This window comes from Narcine bancroftii, chromosome 1, assembly GCF_036971445.1.
Source record: "Narcine bancroftii isolate sNarBan1 chromosome 1, sNarBan1.hap1, whole genome shotgun sequence".
Classification (NCBI taxonomy): domain Eukaryota; kingdom Metazoa; phylum Chordata; class Chondrichthyes; order Torpediniformes; family Narcinidae; genus Narcine; species Narcine bancroftii.
In genome coordinates this window covers 390,418,436-390,445,333 of record NC_091469.1, presented here as the reverse complement: position 1 = coordinate 390,445,333, position 26,898 = coordinate 390,418,436, and the positions used below count along the sequence as shown (strand labels likewise).

General features: G+C 39.0%; 1 protein-coding gene across 1 annotated transcript in view; it reads right to left on the bottom strand.

Moving 5' to 3' along the window:
• LOC138751412 (probable acyl-CoA dehydrogenase 6) overlaps positions 1–26,898 on the bottom strand; it is a 43,715-nt gene continuing 16,817 nt past the window's right edge. The window contains exons 2-9 of the mRNA XM_069913653.1: positions 25,483–25,603; positions 21,019–21,148; positions 17,158–17,264; positions 15,513–15,680; positions 13,666–13,839; positions 10,115–10,276; positions 2,902–3,052; positions 1–1,295 (exon numbers count right to left, since the gene is read on the bottom strand). Coding sequence (XP_069769754.1) covers positions 1,202–1,295; positions 2,902–3,052; positions 10,115–10,276; positions 13,666–13,839; positions 15,513–15,680; positions 17,158–17,264; positions 21,019–21,148; positions 25,483–25,603 — 1,107 coding nt within the window. The 3' untranslated portion in view covers positions 1–1,201. The remainder of the gene's footprint in view (positions 1,296–2,901; positions 3,053–10,114; positions 10,277–13,665; positions 13,840–15,512; positions 15,681–17,157; positions 17,265–21,018; positions 21,149–25,482; positions 25,604–26,898) is intronic.

Sequence of the window (26,898 nt, the reverse complement as noted above, 5' to 3'; positions counted from 1 at the left end):
TTTGACTTTTCGTGCATTATTTTTATTTAATTTTGTAAGGTGATTTATATGAATGTTTGTACTGTGAGATGCTGCCACAAAACAACAAATTTTGTGACTTGTTCATAACAATAAATTTTGATTCACATTCAGTCATATTCTTCTCAACCAATACTTTGCGAAAACATTAGAATTCCAAATTCCTAAAATCTGATATATTGATGTTTTCTTTGATCTTAACAGTGAATTTCAGCAATACTAATCCTATTAATAATATAATTATTATCATTATAATTTCTTGGCAGAAACTACCATCCCGGTTTTGGAAATTAACATTTCTTAAGGCTAAAGATACTCTAATGTTTAACATGCTATCAGAATTTTTGGTTGGCCTTGGAATGGCTTGCTTTGCCACCTATATGTCTTTCCCATGGTACACGGTTAACTGGCCCTAGATCCTATCCTTTCAGATGCTAACTTTCACAAACGAAATACAGTCATTCTCCAACATTCCATGCTTTCCCATAATAAACTTCAATGATCTTAAGTAGACCTGAAACTACAGCAAGTCTGTGGATCTCCAAAATCCACATGCTTCCATAACAAGTAAAATTATATAATCAGAGATTATATCACTTTTAACTGATCCAGCTTTTAGCTAGAATTTAAATCCAAACAGTCTACATTATTTTCACAACACAACAGTTCAGATTCAAATAATTACCTATTTATCTGTACTGCAGCACTCGGCATAATGGGGTTTCCCTCAAAGTGACCACTCAGAATTTTAAACTAACAACTCCAAAAATGATTTTATATAAAAAATTCATTTTATATAAACTCTACATAATTTTAAAATCTATTAAATTACTATAGACGGAGTTGAAATAGCTCCAATATTTCACAACATTTAATAATTTCTCACATTGACAGCCAGGTACAAATTCTTTGAAAATGTTGTTGTGCTTAGATCAGGATGAGGGATTCAACGAGATAAAAATAATTATTCATTATTGGGCTTGAAAAATATTTATGGAACAAATGAAAAATATCTTTCATATCCAAGGCAAGATCATCATACATTATAGAATTTACATACATTTTTGTACATTAGCTTTTTCTAAATCTTTCATAAAATTATGTCAAATAGAAGGCACTAAAATAATTAATATAATAATTCTTCTTCTCGTCCCTGTGTTGATTTGGGTATTGTCTTAATCAATCATTTCTTTCCAGGAAAGGTCCCCATGTGCTTGCAAATGATGGACAACATGACTTCATCTGCACCAGCTCCAATTGACATCAACCTCATATCCCTCAAGGACAAAATAAGAAAATAATCATTCATTGACCACATGCACAATATGTTGAAATTACTGCCATGCAAATTAATGATCTAGAATATATGCTCTCCCCCTGTCCTATATTTACCTTTTAGCAATTTTCTAAATGAAGCGGAATATAATGCAGTCTGAAAGGCCCTGTTTATTGCAGTCTCTGAGGGCCATAAAATAAATTATGGACTCCATCTATAATGCTTTGATAGCAAGCAAAATTCTTCCCTCAGGGTTGCATTTCAAAGCTGACAATTTCAATTTTTGTGTGTTTGACATTTAGAAGCATTCAAAAACCATTAAAAATTAATGACACATTTTTTAACATTTTAAAACCAGATATAGACATGATACAAAAAAAATGTAAAAAACAATTAAGTACAAATATGGAAATTCAGTTAATTATGTCATCTCAGGGCTTTTCACATCTTTTGTGTCAGTGATAACAATTCATTACATCAAGATTAGGCTCAAGATAAAGGAAACTGGTGACTAAGTAAATAGTTGCAGGCAATGTGTTGGTCAGCTAAATGGAAATTAAATTGTACTTTATGTACAGGTAAGTGTTGAGGAATGTGGGCAAAGTTGATAGAAATTCAGGGAGAATAAAATGGGATTAATGTAATTGGGTTCTTGAAGATGGACAGGTACTCAGTTAGGGTGAATGATCTGGTTCTGTGCTCTATGGCCCTAAATTTGACACAGCTCCTTGAAAAGAAAGTAATAAATCAAAACAATAATCAGAAGGTACAGCTGCTCTTCTCTATGTTATTTCAAGAGTAAATTAAAAAAAAGTCTTCTTCATTACCAACACAGATAACATACTAAATGAGACTGAACAAGATGGAATTCCTTCCTCTAATTCAAGTTGCCCTCAGATGATTTGAAATAGCAACATTCTGGAAATTTCAAATAAAAATGGATGGAGGTGCAAGGGCAACAAAGGAAATAACTTTTCAAGAAAAGACTGCTGATATCATTCAAGATGAAACCTGCCACTTCAATGCATCTATGATCTTATGCTATTTGATAAATGGTTCCCACTCTAATTTCTTTGACCTTATGCACTACCCTAACATGGTCTGACAAAACTTGGGGAACTTTCTCCTCCTGTACTAGAACTGGCCATTTCTGTTTTTAATCATCCACCTGTGAAAATTGGATTGGACTTTTCTCAATGTCCCACTATTTGGAACACATTATACCTTGATATGTATAATCATCTTTGAATTTGTAAACAAAATTGCCCAGACTTGGGAATTAGTAACCAGAGGACATAAATTACTTTCTCTTCACCTTAAACTTAACATGAACTTGAGGTAACTTTTTTGTAAAATGGAGGGTAATCAGTGTATGGAATGGGCTGCTGGAGGTGGCGATTAAAGCAGGTACTATTGCAACAATTAAGGAAAATTTGGATGAATACACGGATAGGATAGTTTAGACTACTTTAGAAGATTATAGCCTAAATACAGACAGGTGGGACTAATGTGGGTGGCATGGAGAAGTTGGGCAAAGGGCCTGTTTGGATAAGTATGAAAACACGAATAAAAGCGGTTCATTTAAATTTCTAAAAATTTTTTCTTACCTATACATTCTGCTGACCAACACTTCATTAGTAAAACCCATTCCTCCCCAGAACTGAAGACAGCTATCAGCAACCTCACGAACCAGACGACCTGCTTTCAACTTTGCCATCGAGGCTAATTTGGTTGCATCTTCTCCTCGAATATGTTGAGCTAAATCAAGAAAAAAATGGTCACTCAACTTAAATCTTATGCTTACAATACATGAAGGAAATGCAGCAAAGTCTATTGTAAAACAGGATGGTATTTATGGGTGGAATGTAGTAAAGAGACAATGTTTGACATGACATTACAACTATAAGGTGATGTTAGGAGAAATTTCATTTGAATTGACATTTTCAGAAAACCAACTTACTTTGTGACGTACAAATGATTACTGTTGTGGCTTTGTAGCTTTTGTGCTATGCGAGCATGGAGAAGAACGACATGCACACCAAAGCTTTGGAAAATGAGACTGGTTTATTGCTGTGGCCGTCACGCTTATGTGGACCCCAGGCACTGACGTCAGGCCCTGTGTCATTTGAGCACCAGCCTGGGATTGGCTGGGTTTCCTGCCAGAGTTCCCCATTTTCCCACTGTGCAGAGATCACCTGGGACAACAGCCGGTGTCACCCCCAAGTCCATGCGGTCGGCGTGTTCTTCGGCCATTTGTGGGCCAGTCTGTGTCTCTGTGCGCGAGCCGCTACAGACTGTCATTTTTGTGCACCAGTGTACCGCTGCTGACAAATACCCATGATAAATCTAGTGATTTAATGAATGGTATTGAGCCAGGCACCTGTGACAAATAGTAATTCTGCAATGTACTTTAATAAATAATTTAAGCAGTCTCATGTTGTAGTAGTATATAAAAATAGTTTATATATTTTACTTGAACTGTGTAATAAAAACTATTCTTTTAAATGCAATTAAAAATGACAAAAATATAAAAAAATTCAAATGTTCATATTAACTGAAAAGCACCTATTTAAAGTTCAATTAACTGTTTAGGTGTGATACGAGTCCAGAGGATTCCAAAATCCAGCAGCAATAGAAATTCACCAAGACAATGGTTACTTAAACAAAAGTTGCTTTTATTTATTTATTTATTTTTTTAAACACAAAAACTTTAACTTATTACTATTAACAACTAACCTAACTTAACCCCTCCTCCCTTCTAGTTCTAAGCGCATATGGATATAGTGTGTATATGTTCAGAAAAGTTCTTTGTTTCACAGTCCAATCATTGACTTCTCACTTCTCCAATTCTTATACTGTGCACAGAATTCAACATTTATGAATCTCCTCCAGGCTCTGGTATTTAAAGTTAAACGGTTACCGCTCAGGAAGGTTTTCTTGTTGGTTTCAGAGAGATATTTGTTGCTCGTTGGACACACACAAACTGATTTCCTCCAGTAACTTCAGTGTCTTGCTGAAGAAACTTCCTCCATCATGGGTTTTCCAAATGATAACCTCTTCTTCCAGGTCACCACAGAGTTCCTCTTGTTTCTCTTATTTCAGGAAAAACACTCAGCCAGCCATTTCCTCTTGTAAGGACTACAAGGGTTTTGAACAGGTTGAACTCAGAACTCATAACCTGTCTTCAAAATGTATCTTTCAACAAGCCTGCCAGCTTTCCATTCTGCACCTCAACTGTTACTGTAGAATTGACTCCTCTCTCTCTCTCTCTCTCTCTCACACACACACAGAAGAATCCTGTTTGTCCTTTCCTCTCTCTGCTTGTAAAAACCAAAACCTCTCCCAAGGCTCCAAACCCAATGTTTGAAAGATCTTATCAGCACTTCAGCCTGGACTTTTCCATTTGAAGTTCTTTCCAAAGCAGTTCCATTGTCTCTGCAAAATCACTCGAAGCCTGAATGTAGAGCTTCAGCAAAGCTCTTGCATTTTAAATGAGATGTCTTTTGTGAAGTGACCTACACTAAACCCCACAATCTATCTCTTTTAAAGGCATATTTATCCATAACCATGACAATATAACCCATAACAGGTGGATGTTAATATGAATCAAGTATGTTACTTCTGTACCATTCCAATATCTATATACCAGGGGTGGGAACCTGCAGATCTGGCCCATTACTCAATGCAAAAGTGCCATATTTATCTGGACCACCGATACAAGTAGTGCAAAAAATAACCCCGAAAAAATTGCAAAATTGAAACATTTCGCTAAGTGTCGAAAAATAGATGTGGAACCGAAAAAGAACAACAATATTGTTAGCTATATATAAATTTTTTAAAAATGAATAAACAATAAATACCCAAAAAGTTTATATATGTCACCCTGAGGCAATCACATAGTCATGGCTGTGCCCAGCAATTCACTTTGGGACTTGAATTATTGCATAGTACTTATTCTTGGTCAAAACTCGATTATCTCTGTTTTTTTCTGAAAGGTTCATGTCAGTTGCACAGGAAATTGAGCCAAGGTGAGTTTTCCGTTTTTATTTCTGTTTAATCCCGGGAGCTGCACGCATCATGCAGCTGCTGTTCGCCTTCATCGCAGCCAACCACAAAATGCTCACTTGGAACCCAGAAGCCTGCACCGCATTTGAGGCCTCCAAGGACGCCCTCATGAAGGCCGCCATGCTCGCCCACCCGCATACCGACCTGCATATAGCACTCTCTGTCGATGGCTCTGCCTCAGCTGTCGGCGCCATCCTGGAGCAGCAGGTAAATGGGCATTGGAAGCCGCTGGCATTCTTGAGCCGCTTGCTCCGCCCGCCGGACCGCATTTATAGTGCCTTCGACCGCATGTTACTGGGCATGCACCTGGCAGTGTGGAATTTCCGCTATTTTGTGGAAGGGTGGACTTTTACCATCTTTATTGACCACAAACCCCTCACCCAGGCGCTTGCGATGGCAAAGGATCCCTGGTCAACCCGCCAGCCGCGTCACCTCTCCTTTGTGTCAGAGTTTACCACCGACATTCGGCACACGGCGGGGAAGGACAATGTGGTTGCCGATGCAATCTCACGACCAGCCATCTGTGCGCTGACGCCCAGCCTCGACTTCGACCAGCTCACCCGGAACCAGGAAGCTGATGAGGAGATGAGGGTCTTCAAGACCGCCATCACCGGCCTGTGGTTCCAAGACCTCCTGACTCCAAGCGGCAAAGGCACCATCCTGTGCGATATCTCCTTGGGCACCCCGCGGCCAGTGGTTCCACAGCAGTGGTGCAGGCAGGTCTTCTGTCACATCCACGTCCTTTCACATCCATCCATCAAGTCCTACCACCCACAGGCCAATGGACTGGTCGAATGTCTGCACCGCCACCTTAAGTCCGTTCTCATGGCCCGCCTCACCAGTCCCGACTGGATGGATGAACTGCCTTGGGTGCTCCTGGGCATCCACTCCACTCCCAAGGAAGATCTGCAGGTGTCATCAGCTGAGCTGGTCTACAATGTGCCGCTGGCACTACCTGCTGAGTTCATGAACGCACCTCACAATCCCCAGCAGTCGCTGCATGAACTACCTCCACACCTCAGGGCATGCTTGAACTACTTCGAACCCCCACCGCTGCCCAGGCATGGCACCCGCCCATCTCATGTTCCTGGCGTGCTGCTTTCCGCGGAGTACGTTTTCGTTTGGCAGGGCCTGACCGCAGCACCTCTGCAGCGACCATACGAGGGGCCATACAAGGTTATACAGCGTTCCGGCTCGACGTTCATGCTGGACGTGGGTGGCAGGGATGAGCTGTTTACCATGGACAGGCTGAAGCCAGTGCACCTCAATCCCACCGAGCCCGTGGTCATTGCCCAGCCCAAGAAGTAAGGCCGCCTGGCAAAGAAGGACATTGGTGCTGGTTCTGTGGGGGGGGGGGGGGGGCTGAGTGGCAGCTCACCACAAGTCAGGCAAACCGGCCCCGCTTGTAAGCCACACGGCGGGGCAGCCGGCCAAAATGGCGCCGTTGGGGGGGGTTTCCCTTCCTTCCAGCTCGGGGCTCAGAAACCTGCGTTTGGGGACCACGTGACACCTGGGTGAAGTCAGCGCCCTCCAGCACGGTTCTCAGCCAGGTCCAGGCTGGGAGTATAAGTGCAGCCCAGCAGCCTGCAATAAACTAATCTGCTCACTGAGCTTAACCTGTCTGGTTGCGTGTGTTATTGCAGGAGCAGTGTAGCCGCTAAAACTTTTTAAAAATCTATCAAATCACACCAATCAATACAATTCTCAATCAAGAAATCTGAAATTTTCGATAGCTATAATATTACTTGTAACAAAATAGCAGTGACACTAATTTGCTTTCTCAAACACATGGTGTTCAATTTCACTAACTCCTGTCTGCATTAAAAACATATAGTTGGCAAGAATCCAGCATTGGGGAAGGATAAATTGGGACCAGCTTGTTCAGTTATCCTGCTGCTTTCCACCCAGTTCCATTATTAATTTGAATATTTGACCAGTCAAGTAGGCCAAGCCCAAAGCTAGCAGAATCTTCAAATTATGTAAACTGAGTCAGATCATGGCCTTTTTTCTCTCCATTCTCCTGATGAATCAAGCTCCAACCAGTCACAGGATAATCCTGCAAGACCAAGCTGTCCAATGAACATTTCCGTGGGTCAGTGACTGGAAATGCTCCAATGAAAACTAAGAGACCTGTGCAATAAGATCAGCCATTCCCTCATTTCAATGGACATCCATATACCACTTTGGAGCTTATACAAAAATGCTAGAGAAACTCAGCAAGTCATGCAGATAGATAGGTAATCCAAGTTTTGGGCCTGAGTCTTTCATGAAGCTATGAACAAAAAGCAGACAGGCGATTGAATAAAATGCTGGAGGGAGGGAGACAGGGGGAGGAGCACAGGGTCACAGGTAAAAGGTCATAGGTGGATATGGGTGGGAGGAAAGAGTAAAAATGTTTGAGACAAAGACAGTTTTTTTTCCCATTTATTTTCTCCTGTGCTCAGTTTTAAATTTGTAATCAAACAATTCACACGTGATTAAAGTGGACATTCCAGATTTTATTAAAGGGTACTTATGTATATTTTGGTTTGACCATGTAGAAATTACAACACTTTTTATACATAGTCCCCTAATTTCAGGGCACCGTAATATTGGGACATAGCAATGGTATGTATATTAGTTATGTTTAGTACTTTATTGCATATCCTTTGCTTGTAAAGTCCTGAGTATCTTCTCTGATGATGCTCTGCCAGGCCTCTACTGTAGTCAATTTCAGCTCCTGTTTGTTTTGGGGGCTTGTCCCCTTATGTTTTCTATTTAGTTTATGGAAGACTTGCTCAATTGGATTTAGATCAGGCGACTGACTTGGCCATTCAATATTCCAGTTTTTATCTTTGAAAAACTTCTTTTTGCTTTAGCAGTATGTTTGAGATCATTGTCTTTCTGTAGGATTAAATGCCATCCAAAGAGTTTTGAGGTATTTGCTCAAACTTGAGCAGATATTTCAAGAGGCTACACTGCAACACCTCAGAATTAATTTTGCTATTGCCATTAGCAGTTGCATCAATGAAGAGAAGTGTGCTTGTACCTGTGGCAGCCATACATGCCCAGGCCATAACACCCCCAGCACATTTCACAAATGAGATAGTATGCTTAGGATCTTGGGCAGCCTCTTTACACCTCCAAACTTTGCTTACCATCACTCTGATACAAGTTAATCTTCGTCTCATTTCTCCTATTTCCTGAATTCTGCTGGCACTTTTAAATACTGCTTGGCAAAATGTAATATGGCCATCCTGTTTCTGTGGCTAACTACCGTATATAAATGTGTAAAAGTTGACCTCCCTATTTTTGGCCTAAAAATCTAGTATTTTCTAATATATCATGTGTACAAGTCAACCCCATCCAAGCTTCCGACATCCCAGTGCCCACTCATTCAATTTCCCAAAGCCCCAGACACCCGCCCATCCAAGCTCCAAATGCCAGTCTCTTTCACATCCAAGCTCCCGGCTGCCCACCCATTCAAGCTCCCAACAACAGACTTTCCCCTAGGCCCTGACCATCTGAGTTCCCAATGCCCCCATAGTGGACTCTCACCTAGGCCATGACCACTCACCCATCCACACTCCTGATGCTCCAGCAGCCCACCCATCCAAGCTACTGATGCTCTGGAAGCCCTCACATCTGAGCTCCCGATGGCCCAACCATGGACTTTCACCCAAGCTCTTAACACCCAAATCCCGGACTTACAACCTGGTCCCGGCCACCTACCCACCCAAATTCCAGACGCCCTGAACACGGACTTGCCACCTGCCCACCCTTCCAAACTCCTGATGCCCCAAATGTGGACATAACAGCCCATCCCGGATGCCTACCCGCCATTCAGAGCTCCCGATGCCACAAATGTGGACTTACCACCCGCCTACTCATCAATCCGACTTCCCAATGCCTCGAGTGATGCAGGTACCTACCACAGTCAAAAGTAGTATGTGTGCAATAGTTGACCCCCTGAATTTTACCCTAAAAATTAGTCCACAAAATTTAAATATTTCATGCATGTATACAGTAATGGTTAGCATCTTGCAGTGTAGCCTCTGGATTTCTGTTCATGAAGACTTCTGCAGACAATAATAATTGACATAGCCACATCAGTCTGCTCATTCTTCTTAATGATGTTCTAAACAGTTGATTTTCATCATCCTAAGGTTTGGACAATGTCTCTTACTGTTTTATTCTTGTTTTTCAGCCTCATCATGATTTCTTTGACATTGGTCCTCATGTATAAAAATAGCAACTGCAGACTCCAAAGGTGATCAAAAGCTTAGAAGCAAGCATAGTTCTCTTACAACTGCACCACTGAAGCATTTAAATATACCTGAGTAATCAGACACCTGTGAAGCCAAATATCCAAAACAATATGGTGCCCAGAAATTGGGGAAACTACTGGTATGCAGAAAAAGTGCGGTAATTTATACATAGTCAAACCAAAATGTATACAAATAACCTTTAATAAAATCTGCAATGTGCACTTTAATCACAAGTGAATTGTTTGATTACAAATTTGAAACAGTGGCAAATGAAGGACAAACTTATGTCTTTGTCCCAAACATTAATGGGGGCACTGAACCTCTTTGAATGGAGAGGGAAAAGGGTGGAGAGCTGGAAGAGAGGTGAGAGAGGGATGGGGAAGATTATGGAGCTGGTCATTTTTGCCCAACAAACACCTACAACAGTACTTGTAAGATTAGCAGCAACAATAAATGAAATACAGTCCATTGAAATAACACTGCTTGAATTTGGAAATTGAGTTCATACCAACACAACGATAAAGAAGAGAACGAACAAGTTCAATTTCAGTCTCAAGTTCAGCAAGGCGATAGTGCACAGTCTGGTTATGCAATACAGGTTGGCCAAAGATTTTACGTTGATTTGTATATTCAATTGTTTCCTGTATGATGTTCTGCATTGGAGCCAACACTGAAAAAAGAAAAATAATATTATGTAACTGAAGTGTGCTTTTAAAGCACCAATATTGCACATTTGAACATTAATACAGTGAATGAGTGGTATTTTGAATTATTTATGGTAGTAGGACAATAGACTTCAATTTCTTTCAACTTTGATTATAAAATCCCTCTGATTGATTCTCAACAAATGGCCATTTGTGAGCTCCCTCAAGATCCTACCACTTCAGAGATTCTAATGTCCATGTCCCCCTCCTTTCCAAAGTCCCTGAGCAGGTTATACATGCTCATCTCTTCTCCACTTGCCTCTTTGAATTTCTACAATCAACATTTCAGTACCTACATATCACTAAAATGGTCAAGACCATATTATATTATCACTATAAATCACAGATATCTTCAAATATTCTCTAGTCAAACAAAAGGAACCAGAAGACTGGAGGTCAGTGAATGCACTATTCTTATTCAAGAAAAGTGGAAGCTTGGTCTAGATATTGCAGGCCTTTGGTCTTGCATGAACAGTAGGAAGCTATTGGGAGAGAATAAATCTGAGGGACAGGATAAATCTACACATGCAAAGGAAAAGATTAAGCAGAGAAATCAATATGGCTTGGGGAGATACCGTGTGATTAATTGAACTTTTCATAACGGTTATTAAGTTTGATGAAAAGTAGATTTCAGTATGGACTTTGACAAGGTTCCAATTGGGAGACTGATCCAACAGGTGATTGCCGTTGGGATCCAGGTCAGTTTGACAAAATTGTTTCAAAAATTGGTTTGCTAAAAGAAGGAAAAGGGAGATGGTGAGAACCATAGAACATTATAGCACAGAAAACAGGCCATTTGACCCTTCCGATCTGTGCCGGCAATAAAACTAGCTAGTCCCACTGACCTACTCTCCTTCCATAATCCTCCAGATCACTCCTATTCATGTATTTATCCAATTTATTTTTAAAACTCAAGATTGTATCTTCATTCACTACATCAGATGGCAGTTCATTCCACACTCCTACCACTCTCTGAGTAAAAAACTTTCCCCTAATGTTCCCCTTATACCTCTCCCCTTTCATCCTAAAGCTATGACCTCTTGTATTTATATCCCCCAATCTAAGTGGAAACATCCTACTCACATCTACTCTGTCTAAACCCCTCATAATCTTATAAACCTTTATCATGTCTCCCCTCATTCTTCTTCATTCCAAGGAGTATAGTCCTAACCTGTTTAATCTTTTCCAGTAACTCAACTCCTGAAGACCCAGCAACATCTTAATAAATCTTCTCTGCACTCTTTCAATCTTATTGATAAATTTACTGCTGCTGGGCGACCAGAACTGCACACAATATTCTAAGTGTGGCCTCACCATTGACTTGAATAACTTCAACACAACATCCCAACTTCTATACTCAATACTTTGATTTATAAAGACTAAAATGCCAAATGCTTTCTTTACAACCCTGTCCACACGCGACGCCACCTTCAGGGCGTATTCCCAGATCTGTATTCCCAGATCTCTTTGCTTCTCCACACTCCTCAATGGCCTACCATCTACTGTGTACACCCTACCCTTATTCGCTCTTCCAAAGCACAACACCTCACACTTATCTGCATTAAATTCCATCAGCCATTTACTGGCTCAATTTTCCAGCTGGTCTAGATCCCTCTGCAAGCTTTGAAAATCTTACTCACAGTCCACTACACATCAACAAACTCACTGAGCCAATTCACCACATTGTCATCTAAGTGATTTATACGGATAACAAACAATAATGATCCCAACACAGATTCCCTGAGGCACACCACTCGACACAGACCTCCAGTCTGAGAAAGAACCATCCACTACTACTGTTTTCTTCCACCAAGCCAATTTTGAATCCAGTTTGCAATCTCTCTATGTTCACCTAATGTTCTAACATCTGAACCAACCTCTCATGTGGAACTTTGACAAAGGCCTTACTAAAGTCCATATAAACAACATCCATATCCTTCTTGGTAACTCCCTCAAGATTTGTTAAACATGACCTACCACACATAAATCCCCGCTGACTGTCCTTAATCAACTGATGACGGTTCAAATATCTATATATCCTATCTCTCAGATATCTTTCAAATAATTTACATACTACTGACGTCAGGCTCACTGTCCTATAATTGCCTGGTTTACTTTTGGAGCCCTTCTTAAACAGAGAGCTACTCTCCAATCCTCTTGCACCTCCCCTGTTTCTAAGGAGATTTTGAATATTATCTGCCAGGGGCCATGTAATTTCAGCACTTGTCTCCCTCAAGGTGTGAGGAAATATCATAACTGGTCCAGGGGATTTGTCTACCTTTAAGAGTCACATTTGTACATTATAGCCTATGATTGGTGACGTACCACTGGAAACAATGCTGGGACCATTGCCTGAGATTACTTCATTTTTTCTCTTTATCTTGACTTTTGCTCTACGTCTATGGATTATCTTTTGCAATTTCTGCTGTCTTTAACTAGATTGCAAACAAAATTAATGTTTCCCTCCCACCCTTTCAGCATTCCAAAGGCATTGTTTCCTTCAAAATTCTCTTGTTCACTCTTCTATGTCTATTAACCAGCCCACCTTCTCACAGCATTTTTCCATTTAACAATAGGACATGCAATAACTCATCATTTACCTTATCCCTTTACACCATTCAGGAACTCAAGCAGTCATTGCAGGTGAAGTGGACAGATAGTTGCCTTAAATCTACAGTTTTGTATTTGCTGCTCATGTGGTAGTCTTCTCTACATCAGAGAAACCAGATAGTCTGTTGACCATTTTGCACAAGATATTCATTTCGTCAGGTGAAAGTAGTATTCCTTAAAAATGGATTCTGCAATGTATGCATTAGCAAAAATTCTGAAGGTTTTGAGTTGGCCCTTACAATACCAGGTCCCAGCTGTTGTTGACCCAATTAATAGTGCATCTACCAGTAGCAGCTAGCTTGTTTATCAAATACTCAATTTTAAAAGGAGCTCATCCCTTAAGATTCCCCAATCATTTAATTCCACATTTAGTCTATGTAGGCTGAACTCCATGCCACTAACATAAATTATCAGCAAAACCCTCTTGGAACCAAAATCACATGTTCTTTATCAATCTGCCCAAAACAGTAAATGTTTAAAGAAATCTGAATTTTAAAAAAACACAATACATAATTTTATTTTTCCTCCTTGAAGAATGTTTTGAAGATAATATTTATATGATCAACATTCCACGGGTAGTTTTCATTGTATCTTAACTACACTATTATCTTTCAATTTGCTAGTTGTCCTTTCAATTCAGACCTTTAAAAGTTGTACACTCTCATTTTTTGTTCTCCACAAATCCCATTATAGTGCATCTGCCAGTAGCAGCTAGCTTGTTTATCAATTTGTAGAAATGACTTACTTCCTGCAACTCCCCACATACGTTCTTCTTGGAATTGTAACATCTGATAAGTGAAGCCCATTCCTTCATCCCCAATGAGATATTTTCTTGGAACCCTGACATCTTCAAAATAGATCTCCGCTGTATCAGATGATCTCATACCCAATTTATCAATCTTCCTAGCAACGCGAATTCCTGAAAAATATTATGCATGTGATTCAAAACTTGTTCAATGGACATAGAATGTATAGAATGTTCACTGGTACTATCAGATCATTGTGGAGTTCCATAACAGTCAGAGGAAAATAAGCCACCCCATGCAAAGCCACATTTTGGGCGAGGCTGTGAAGAAAAAAGTAGATCTGAACAGGTGTTTGTTCAACACATGCACACAGACCTGAAAAGCTCTTTGCAACTTGCACTTTCATCCAATTTGCATTACTCGCTCATATCCTTTCTATCCTGCCAATTCGATCTCTATCCATACTACTTAGAATCAATTGTTTCTATTTCAAGTGCTCATCAAATATGTCATCTGATTGCACAAGTACAACCTGACAAAACAGGTCCTCAGTGCAAAACACAACCAGACATAACACACATACAGACAATAAATATTGTGGACTAATATTAGTGTGAGCATTTCCTTTGGTCATTCAGCATTCTCACTGCCCATGGAAGAAGCTGTTTCTCAGCCTAGTGGTGCTTGCTCTGATATTCCTGTATCTCTTTCCCAATGGGAGCAGCTGAAATATGCTGTGTGGGGGATGGGAAGGGTCCTCCGTGATTTTGCGGACCCTCTTCAGACAACGATCCTCTCTGCCAATCTTATGGTCCTGTAGATTGACCTCTGATCCATTTCTCTGCAACAACAGTAGTAGACATGGATGGAGCATGCCAGCTCACTCTTGATTGGGCTCCTGTAGAAGGTTGACATAATGGTGGCCAGTAGCCTTGCCCGCTTCAGTCTTCTCAGGAAGTGCAGTCGCTGTTGCACTTTCCTGACAAGAGATGTATATCCATGACAGGTCAACCTTCTTCTTTCAAAACGTTTACTTCTATCCACCCTACACCAAGCTCATGCAATCTCACCAGGGGACAGCAAAATAACCCCTCCTTCACCTATTTCTACTAATTCTATTTCCTTAGAAGCATCTTGTTGGCTCAAGTTACTTGATTTATAATTAATCAAATGACAACTAAGAAAGAAATTGTGTCTTTCTCTTTATTGCACTGCTGTAAAGAATTAAAAATTAACAAAAATAGGTAAACAAAAAAGTGTCAAAGTTCAAGTATATTGAGCTCTCCACTTCCATTTCCAACTTGTTTGCACACATCTCTCATCCATTCTCTTTGATTTACCCCTTTCTATTTTGTATTTTCTATAAACTTTCAAAAATGCATAAGTAATGCAATCTGAAAATTAGAAAGCTAAAGAAAATGATTCATCAGTAGAGCTGAGTAATAGCAATTCATTCAGAGACATTAGCTAAATTTTGAATGCTGGAAGTATAAAACTCCATATTGAAATTATATGATTTAAGATGAAGAACAAAATATTGTTCAACTCCAGGGTTTTGAAAGCAGAAAGCTAATGAAATAATTAAAAAATTACTCTGCTACTCATACTGAGTATTTTATTAAGCACAAATGACAGTGGAGGGAATGGAGTAGTTGAGGTCAGGTCTCAGTCATTGAAGCTCTGTGAAAAAAAAGTCTGTGAACCATCTGATCCATATTTAACAGTGTGGATCAAATGATTCACAGATTTTCCTTAATGTCTATTTATTTGTTAGCACCACACTGGACAGAGGCACATTTGATAAACCTTTCATCTTGTATTTGATATTGACTCTTAACTTTTTTACCTGGTAATTTCATAGGCACACATATGAGAGATTTGCCTTTGTGAACAGCCCCATCACTGGTATTTGCTAAAAGACACATCCAGTCAGCCTGACAACCATTAGTTATCCACATTTTCCCTCCATTTATTATATAGTCATCTCCATTCTTGACAGCTTTAGTCTTGATATCTGTGAAGATGAACAACTTTACAAGATATGAAATGCAAAATAATAATATTGAACATAAAACATTAGATCAAAGTACAACAGATTCTTTAGCCCATGATGTTGGGCTGACCCACTGACCTGGCAACACCCTGGTACATCTTCTTTGCACCCTCTCTAAAGCTTCCACATCCTTCCTATAATGAGGTGATCAAAACTGAACATACTGTGGATGAACCAGTTGCCCAGCACACCATATGTGTCCTTAACTTTCCTATCAACTTGAGAGATCCACAATCCCTTTTTGACCACACTTCTAAGAACCCGGTCATTAACTTTGTACTTCTTCTTCAAGTACGATCTTCCAAAGTGTATCTCTTCACAATTTTCAGGATTGAATTCTGAAAATTTATTTCTCCACCTAACTCTACAACCTATCTATATCCTGTTGTAACCTACGATAATCTTCTATATTATTCACAGCTCCAACCTTTGTATCATCTGCAAACCTACTAACCCATCCCTTCACTTCCTCATCCATGTCCCTTATAAAAATCATTAAGAGCAGGGACAGAACAGATCTCCACAGAACACCACTCCAGGCAGTATACGCTTCATCTACTACCACCCTCGGTCTTCTGAGCGCCAGCCAATTCTGAATCCACTCATCTAAGTTTCCATGAATCCCACACCTCACGACTTTCTGGATGTGCCTACCATAGGGAACCTTATCAAACCCCTTACTAAAATTCATGTACACCACATCCATCACTCTACTTTCAATTTGTCACTTCCTCGAAAAACTCAATCAGGCTTGTAGGGCACGACCTACCCCTCATCTGTGAGGGAAAAGATTTTTAGAAATCAAATTAGGGCAATAATTTTGAGTAGCTGATAACTACAAACTAAATAGCAGTTAATAACTGCAGAAACATAACTGTTGATTTCACCTAGATGCATTGCAACCTTTGGATGCAACCAATGTCAAATTCCAGTTGGACATGGAACAATGGCATCATTTTATTTTTGACCCTTATTCAATTTTTCAGAATAATTATATTAATGACAAAGAAGTATTTCAATGAGCAAAAATTAGCTGCAATAATCAGAGGCGATATATACAGTATGCTCTGGGTCAGCATTTCTGAACCAGTAAGCTGTGGACCAAAGGTGGTTGGTAATTTGTTGTAGGCAGTCCATGGTGATACCTGGTGTTTCTGATATAACAAACAATTAAATATATAAAACAACGTTTAAATATAACAAAGTGAAATAAATTCTTAAAAACACTTCCACCAAAGAAACAAAAATCCCAAACATAGTCTGGGAAGGGACTTCAGTCGCAGCAAATTGGAATCTTTAGTAGTTTTAATTAACATTCACAACCTGCGATAAATCTAAACAATCTACTTCAGTACTTGTCACACAATAGCTTAAATAAACATTAAATTATTTATATTGTAACATTCCACATTCTTTACTAAACAAATATATTATGTACTTGCAACATCAGATCCAGCTCCAGCTTCACTGATTCCCAAACAGGCTACCATGTCCCCAGCAATGGTAGGTTGAAGAAACTGGCGTTTCAGTTCATCTGAGCCAAATCTGTGAAAAAAAATGGAACATAATTTTGGATCATTGCTTATATTCCACTCTTAGTCACTAAGTTCCATAACCTATAGAAATTGACAGGAATTAAAATGATGTGATTTATTTTAAAATAAATTGGAAATATGATTGATTTGGGTTAGTTCATGTTCAAGAGTAAACTATTTTTTAGAAAATGGTCTCAAGTGGTCTAATTGATGCTGTGTACAACTCTAGCACTCATTTGGTATCACTGCAAAAATTTGTGAGATTGTTTGAAAAATACAGTTCAGCATGAGTCAAAATAAGACGTCATCCAATTCAGCACAGCTGTCCCCACTTTAGTGTGTATTTCTCAGTGTTATGAACCCAGAGGACCCCAAATCCCAGTAGCAATAGAAATTCTCCAAGACAAAATAGTTACTTAAACAAGTTACTTTTAATTATCTTTAAACATGAAAACAGGATCAAACTTTAACTCATTACTATTAACTTAACCTAATTTAACCCCCTTCTAATATTAAGTGCACATGTATGTAATACGTATACAAGTTCAAAAAAAGTTATTTGATTCAGAGTCCAATCTTACTTCTCACTCCTCCAAGTTTACCAGTATTAGGCAATTCTTATACTATTCATAGAATTTAACATTTATGAATTTCACCAGGCTTTGGTGCTTGAAAGGTAAATGGTTACCACTCAGGAAGGTTCTTGTACGTTTTCAGAGAGAGATTTGTTGCTCATTGGACACCCACAACTAATTCCTACTGATCAGCCACTTCAGTGTCTTGCCAAAGAAACTTGCCTCATCAGGTTTTCCAGATGATAACCTCTTTCTTTCAGGTCACCACAGAGTTCCTTTTTGTTTCCCTTATTTCAAGGGAAATATTATGCAGCCAGTCATCTCCTCTTGTATGGACCACAAAGACTTTGACCAGGCTGAACTAAGAACTCACAACCTATCTTCAAAATGGAGTTTTTCCACAAGCTTGCCAGCTTGTCCTGTTCCAGTTCCAGCTGCTGCTGCTGAACTGGAGAAATGAATTCTCTCTCTCTCAGAGAAAACCACATGACCCTCTTAGAAGAGCCAACCTCACTCAGACAGACTGTGGGTCTTGACCTAATCTTCTGAGTTCGTTCATCTGTTGCATTCCAAAACAATAATCCATTACTCCACAGCATGTCCAATTAACACCTACTTGTGAAGTCCTTATAGGCATTCTTCAAAGTTTCTGCAAAGGCATTCGGAACCTGAACTGTCTGACTTGAACAGAGCTCCAGCATTTTAAATGAGATCTGTTTTGAAGTGTATGTATCTGTATGTGACCTAAACAAAAAAAAACTGCCACAATTTATCTCCTATAAAACTTATCGATATATAATATAAAATATAACATGAACTGTCACACTCAGAGGCAAAAGACTATTAATCTATGCCCCATGACCGACATACAACAATGCCAGCCCGAGTAGAAAGGCTATGGGGGTGATGAAGAAAGTTCCATGTTTCATTCAGTCCTTTTAATTGAGACAGATGTCGAGGAACATATTAACTGGGGGTAGGGGATAGGGATATTAGTGGGGTAGGAAACCCACCAATACTCTCCCACCCTCGAGATGCTGTTGAACCCACTAAGTTGCTCTAACAGTTAATGTTTTTTGCTCCATATTCCAGCATTTGCACTGTTTCCATGAATATTGTTGGCAGATGACTGCTGTAATATTTACACATGATGAAATTATGTTGACAATCTTCTCACAAGTCAACATGAGACCATCCTGCAACTGATGAGATCTTCAAATCACCTTCGATGCAGTTGCTAACTGTAATCTTACAGATATTTCCTCTGATGTGTCAACAATCTGATTTGATCATCAGAAAACATCCTCATTAATATCTGTGTTGCTACATTGCAAAATTGAAACTAGATACAACATATTCTCCACCATCCCTGAATCAGAACACCAAACAGGAGAATCAGGCAGAGAGGGTCAATGGAAAAGGAACATGAGCAAGGAGACAAATGATGCCTATCTTAATTGAGCAGTGTGTCATTGTGCCTAACTACCTCCTTCATGCACTCTCTCCACTTTCCAACTAAACAGTACTATCTGAAAAGCAGCAGTGAAAAGGATGAATAGATTAGATTAGAGGGCCTCGTACCACAGGGAAACACAAGATATTGGCAGGTATGAGTTTGATCCCATCCATAAGGAATATGGAAAAATAGCTAGAGGAGACAGCAATATATATTTTTTTTTGGGGGGGGGGAATGTTTGCAGACAAGGCTACTTCAGATTTAGTGCTAGATAGTTGGTATACTCTCAGGCCTCAATGCTTGAATATTGGCAATGATAGGAAACATGGAGAAATTTACCTCCATGCTCACTGAGGTGATTTTATAGTCAGGAGACCATGACTTCTTTGCTAGAGACCACGTGCATTCCTCTGCAAGAGCCTGCACAATCTTGCTATTAATGCATGTGACTATTGTTGTGGATGTACCTGCATACTAATAACATCAATGAGTCAAACTCAAGAATAACTGGGGTAAAAAAAACTATAGTGTTTGATCGTTTATTGCTTTCTTCTGTTTTTTGTTAATTCAGATCTTAAAACATAAGTTTGATCCTTGGAAATAAAGCTGAATATTTTCATTATTCTGCACTATGCAGGAATTTTAACCTCAAACTTTTTGACATGACACAAATGTAATGAATACCAAATCAAATGCCTCATCTTTACATAGGATACACTGAAGAGCTCTTCCTTACATTAAGATGACCTTCAGATTCCTGGTTCTACTATGCAGGCCACTTAGATACAAATGGCAATCCCAGAGGTAGTATTATTGAATGTCAATATGTCTTCAGAATCTTGTGTTAAATGCACAATGGAACCCAAATTGAAAATCGTAGCCATCATTAATCACATTCTACATCTCCAATTCACATTCATATTTTTTTTCCCTCCACAGAAATTGGACAGCAAGTACTCAAAAACAATAAAAGGATAATGATTCATGTAAATGTCAGTGTCAGGCAGAAAGTCGTCACTTCCTGGTATCTATGTTAGACACTAGTCTTAAGTTGCTGGTGTTCTGCCTTCTAGTTTTTTGTTGGCATTCCTAATTTTCTTTTATTAGGAACATAGGAAGTAGGAACAGGAGTAGGCCAAAACTGGCCCATCGAGCCTGCTCCGCCATTCAATACGATCATGGCTGATCTAATTTATGAACTAACTTCACCTACCTGCCTTCTCCCCATATACCCTAATTCCTCTATCATGTAAAAATTTATCTAACTGAATTTTAAATATGTTTAATGAGGCAGCCTCAACCACTTCCCTGGTTAGAGAATTCCAAACATTCACTACTCTCTGGGGAAAAACTATTTTTCCTCATCTCTGTCCTAAATCTACTCCCCCGAATCTTGAGACTGTGTCCTCTCGTTTTAGTTTCCCTGGCCAGCTCAAAAAACCTTCCTACATCTATCCTATTCATACCCTTCATAATCCTATATGTTTCTATAAGATTTCCTCTCATTCTTCTGAACTCAAGTGAATACAATCCTAGACGATTTAATCTTTCATCATAAGTCAACCCCTTCATCCCAGGGATCAACCTAGTAAACCTCCTCTGGACCGTCTCCAAAGCCAGTATATCCTTCTTCAAATATGGAGACCAGAACTGGACACAGTACTTCAGGTGCGGTGAATATATTGATGAACTATTCAAAATAATGCATGTTTCCCTACAAGATATAACTATACCTGGCTAAGGCTGGTGTTGCCATGTCAGTCTGGACACCAATAGCCATAGGAATTCCACCACACCGGATGTTTCCCAGCTCTTCTGCCGCTGCAATATTGTAGCTGAAATCCAAATCAAGGCCGCCATATTCTGAAAAAAGAATCTAAATCGTTTCATTCTGCCAGAAAAATTAAGATATTTTACGTGGCAGTGATAAGTTTGCAACAAATAGAATTAAAATTTAGAGGTTTGGCTGTAGTATATATTATTTAAATTGAAAGATCACAAGAGTTAATAATTAAGGAAGCCATATTAACTAGATGGATGGCTTTCTTGTGATAATTCATGCAAAACATTCTGATTTCACATTTACTCATTATTACATCAGTTACTTTTCATAAGAGGTTTCATTATTTAAACTAACATCAAGGTAAATTTACTAAATATTATCACAATCTGTTATTTCAACATGCAGAGGAAGAGCTTCATCTTTACATGGGATCTGTTGAAGTGCCCTATTACATAGCAATGACTGTACAGATATCAGCATCCACGGAGTTGCCATATGCTATGTAGACAACTCAATTATGAATGGAAATTCCACAGATGACATCATTTTCATGTAAATGCATTTTCAGAATCATTTGTGTTCAGGAAATGGAACTCCATTCCGAGTCTTTTATTCATTCAACAAAACTAAAAGTTAATGCTGAATGGTAAACCCATGGAAGGTTCTAAGGGTATTGAACCTGAAATATTAACTTTCTCTTTCACAGATCCTGAGTGTTTCTAACATTTTCTGTTTATATTTCAGATGTCCAGCATTTTCATTTTCTTTTTAATTTCCATTCATTGAATCTAAAAATTTGACTACATGTTTGTTGTTGTTCTGTTAATTAATTCCTTTGTTCAGAACTCTAGTCTAACCCATATCTAACCATAGATCGCATTGCAACCTTCCAGACCAGGAATCTTCCATGTATTAAAAGTGAAGAGTCAGTCTAAAGAATATTTCTTTTTAAATATGGAAACAAGTATTTTAGTTATCTTTTAAACAAGAACATAAACTTCACCTGTGCATCCACAGGACTGATTTACTTTATGGCCTTCTCTACATTAGAGACTGGGTGCAGATTGGGAGATTGCTTTGCTGACCATCTTCGCTCTGTCCACACCAGAGACAGGGACCTCCTCGTGGCCAACCATTTCAGTTTTGTGCCCCACTCCCATACTCACATGTCTATACTACCCTACCAAGACCACCTGATTTTCTGTCTGGGCACTCTCCAGCCAGGTGGCATGAATAATGACTTTTCCAATTTCTGCTAACCTGCTCTCTCTTCTCTCCCTCCCTTTCCTTCCCCCTGTCTTCCTTCCCTCAGTTTTCCACCCCTTCCCTCTATTCACCTAGCCGCTCCTCCTCTCCCTGCTTTCTGCTGATCTCCCCTCCCTTCTCCACCTATTACCTCCTGCTTACCTTGATGAAGGGCTCAAGTCCAAAACATCAGTTATGTATTTTTATCTTTGCCCTATGATACTGTTTGACCTGCTGAGTTTTTCCAGCATTGTGTTTTAACAAAACTTTCAAAGCTCAACATTTAAAAGCAACTCTTCAAAATCCCTTATAAAAATAATGAAAAGAATGAGTTTCAAAATGAGATTTTTCAGATTTCAAAGGCCACTGAAAGCACCCACTTAAATTTAAATTTAGACATACAGCTTGGTAACAGGCCCTTCCAGCCCATAAGCTCGTGCTGTCCAAATAACTCACAAATTGTGTACATTTTGAAGGGTTGGAGGAAGCTTTAACTAACCCACACAGACTCAAGCGAACATACAAACTCCTTACAAACAGAACCATATTCAAACCTGGATCGCTGGCGCTGTAGTGCTTTGTGCTAACTGCGCCACACAAATATAGTACTTGCTGCTATTCCAGCTAAATCACATTATTAATGGTATAGAAATGTAATTTTAAGCATATATGTTTAGTTAAAAGAAAATCAGATTAACATTGCAACAATGCTTCAATGAAAACTTCAAAAAACAAATCAGAGGCTTGCAAAAAAACAGAAATGTTGGAAAAATTCAGAAGGACAGGGCAGCAAACATGGGAAAAAAAATAGTCTTGGCCAAACATGCCCTCCATAAGTGCAAGAGGCTTAGGAGTATCAGAATAGGATCACATGTTCACATGGCATTCAAAGTGAGCTGGCCAAACAATTTCAAAATTGGCTTTGTGAATGAAGTCAGAATGTAGTAGAGGAAGCTTCCACTTTTTATTGGAGTCCTATGACCAGTGGTTTGTCATAGAGGTTGGGGCTGGGTCAACTATTATTTGTTGTATACGATAGGTAACTTTGCAGATGACACGAGAATTGGTAGTGTAGTGGACAGTGAAAAAGGTGATTGAATTTCCAACAGGATCTCCATCACCAGGGTAGGTGAACCAAGGAATGGAATATAACTCTGACAAATGTGAGGTGTTGCACTTATGTTCTTTAAGCCAGGGTAGGTCTTGCACGGTAAATGGCAGAGGACTGGAGAATGTAGTAGAATGGAGAAATAAAAAGGTAAAGGTGCATACTTCCATGAAAGTTATGTCTCAGGTATACAGAGTGGAGAAGGCAGCATTTAGCATGCATGTCTTTATTGGGCAGGGTACGGAGTTCAAAAGCTGAGACCTCATAATGTAGCTGGACCAGATACTGGTGAGACCACATGGTGTACCATGCAGTTCTGGTCAACCAGTTACAGGGTTGATATGTCAGAAAGGGGTGCAAAAATCAAGAAATTCACATCAGCTTCAAATTAAAATAATAATTGATCAATAATGAGATAAAAGGTACATGTAGTGCAGTATGTATATATTTTAAATATCATGAATAAACTGAACTAGCGCCCTAATGATATTGAATTTGCTCCCTTAACTCTCGTCCATGCGCCAACTGAGCTTCAATATGCAAACTGCGCATGCACCAGCTGGTGCACACCCAGTTTATGGACCCAGGGACACCGATTAACAAGGTAAATATATGCACATTTTGGTTCTTAAATGGCCTGTACCAGTGTCATAGTTTGTCAAATACAACATAAATCGTGCAAATTTTATATTTTTTTATAATTTTTAAACATTTTTTTAATGTGTAGATGGACTCAAGTCACATATGTCACAAGTCGGGGAGAACCTATACTTTATACAGCCTCACCTCACCCATAATAAATAAATTGCAAAAAAGAGTAAGCTGTCTATTTCAGAGAAGGCCAAACATGCTCTCCATTCATTGTCAGTTTCTTTGCAATAGTGCCCACCAGCCATTCTCAACCATTTTTTGGCTGTGGCCCTCTAAGGACTCTGCTCATATGGTCCTTCTTCCCTGTAAAGCAGTCATGTTTAGTTGATTTCTTCTGTACTTCTTACCTACCAACTACACAAAAAAATTATAATTTCAGTCCAAGGCCCCCTCTTAAATGTCCTAGGTGACAGTATGGGCCTCAGTAAGAATGGCTGGTGTACACTATGGAGAGAAAAACACAGAACTTGAAATAATTAACTGCTTTGCCATCTCTTCAATGTTTTGCACAATTGATTTAAATACCAAGACAATCCTTTTCTGTAGCAAAGCATTCTCGCATAAACATTTATCATCACATTACTAATATTATTACATTGATGCAGACAAAATGCATAAAAAAAGGATATTTCAGCTAGTATCAATGACTCTGACAATATTGGTTTGCTCACGAGGTCATTTGATTTTCAAAGAACTGCATTCAGTTGAAATATCTCCAGCATCGAATACGCATAATTATTTATTTAAAGTACCACAGTACATCTGAAAACACATATAGTTTTGTGAGAGAGTAAAGTTCAAGCAGAGTCAGAGTTTTACAGCATAAGAACAAGCCCTTGGCCCATTTTGTTTACGTCAACCAAGTTGTCTACCCATACTTGTCCCATTTGCCTCGTATCCATCCGGACACCTATCTAAATGTCTTTTAAATGTTATATTCATACCCACCTCATCCACTTCCTTTGGGGGCTCCTTCCATATACCCAGGTCCCTCTGATTTTAAATCTATACTCTCTAGTTTTAGATTCCCTGATTCTAGGGAAAAAGACTATGATAACTTAATTGCCTAGATCCCCACAATTTTATAAACCTCCATAAGGTTCCTCGTCAGCTTCTAATGTTACCATGAGAAAATTCCTAACCAAGCCAGCCTCTCCTCATAATTCAAGCATAACAGTCCCAGTAACATTCTTGTGAATTGTTTTTGCTTTCTAGCTTAATTATGGCTAGGTGACCAGAACTGCACTCAATACTCCAAAGTAGTAAGAAAGAAGTGATCAAATAAAGTGTAGTGCACTTCAGATGTTTTTGTGTTTTGAAACAGATTCCAAATCTAACATTCTGCAGTGTTTCATGTACAGGAAGCAAATATTATATAACTATAATTATAGAACTGAAAACACCAGTTACCTTTTGATCTGTTAATTCCCAAGAACCCAGCTTCTCCAAGAAGTTTGAAAATACTATGGGCTGGGAATATTCCGGCTTCTTCCCATTTGTCAACAAAAGGATTAATTTTATTTTCAATTATCTACTTGAATTAAAACAAAAACGAGTTAGGAAGACATCGAAGTAAATAAAATTTTAATTTAAAAATGTATGCCTTGTCTTTTTTCTCCTCTGTTTGATACACAGTGCCTCTAATGCACTTTAGTCTCAATACTTCAAGGATTGATGTACCTCAGCCACTCTAAGAGCTTCACAGCATATTCACCCGATATGAGATAACTTAAAAGGTGCTTAGGGCAATAACGTGATGGGAATGTAACCAAAATCACTGTCAAAACTTGATCTATCTACAACTTATTAAGAGCTATTGGTTTAGGCTAAAGGTTTAAAGTTCAAACATACTTTAGTCCTTTGGTCTTTGAAATCAAAGAAGAAAAACCTATCTAAGTTCAATTTTTTTTAAAGCAGCTACTTCAAACATTTGCTCCAACAATTATCCAATCACAACAAATCAGTGGTTTGATTCATAAAGATTATTTCTTCTGCAGAGTGAGATCTCAGTGTTGTGTGCATGCAGTTATTTATCTGTGTCCTTACGTAGAGTGTTAGGTGGTTAATGCTAGCAAAGCACTTCCTGTATATTCTAGTACTGTAAGAGGATTTAGAACTTGGTAGTGTGAAGCTAGGCACCTGTATTTCAGCATTTTAGAGATAACAGTAAATTACCAAACTGTCATTTAATTATTTTCTGTTGTAGATTAAATTTCTGAGTTTTCAAAAAAAAAACATATACTGTACATAAAAACTGACCACATATCAAATACAAACCCCATGGTACTTAAATCATTCTGGGAGTCAATGGCCTTAATCCATGTCATAAATATGTCACGCACGCCTAGCAAAAGTGATTAGCCTTATTAAAGCTTTAGTCTGATGCAGGTTTGGTTTGTAATTGCAACTTATACACCTTAAGAAACTATGGAGGTCATGGCCTCACAGAAAGCTACTTGCAGAAGATGTTGTGAAACAAGAAAGTCTGAAGGATCTATGATTATACTAAATGCCCAACAGTGCTGGAGAAACTCAGCAGGTCTCACAACATCCACAGGAGGCAAAGATATGTAACCAACATTTGCCATTTGCTCAGGCCCAAAACCTTGGTTACACATCTTTGCCTCCTATGGACTCAGCAGGACCTGCTGAGTTCCTCCAGCATTTTTGTGTTTTTGCAGATGGAATTTCTTCTTCCAGCAGTCATTTGATGTCAAAAACCCTATGGTCTGAATATTAAAAGCTTAAGCATTCATCTTGAGTTGCTTTTGGGTTACATGCAATTATAACCTGAAAATTATTACCACGCAACTATTCCCATCTGGG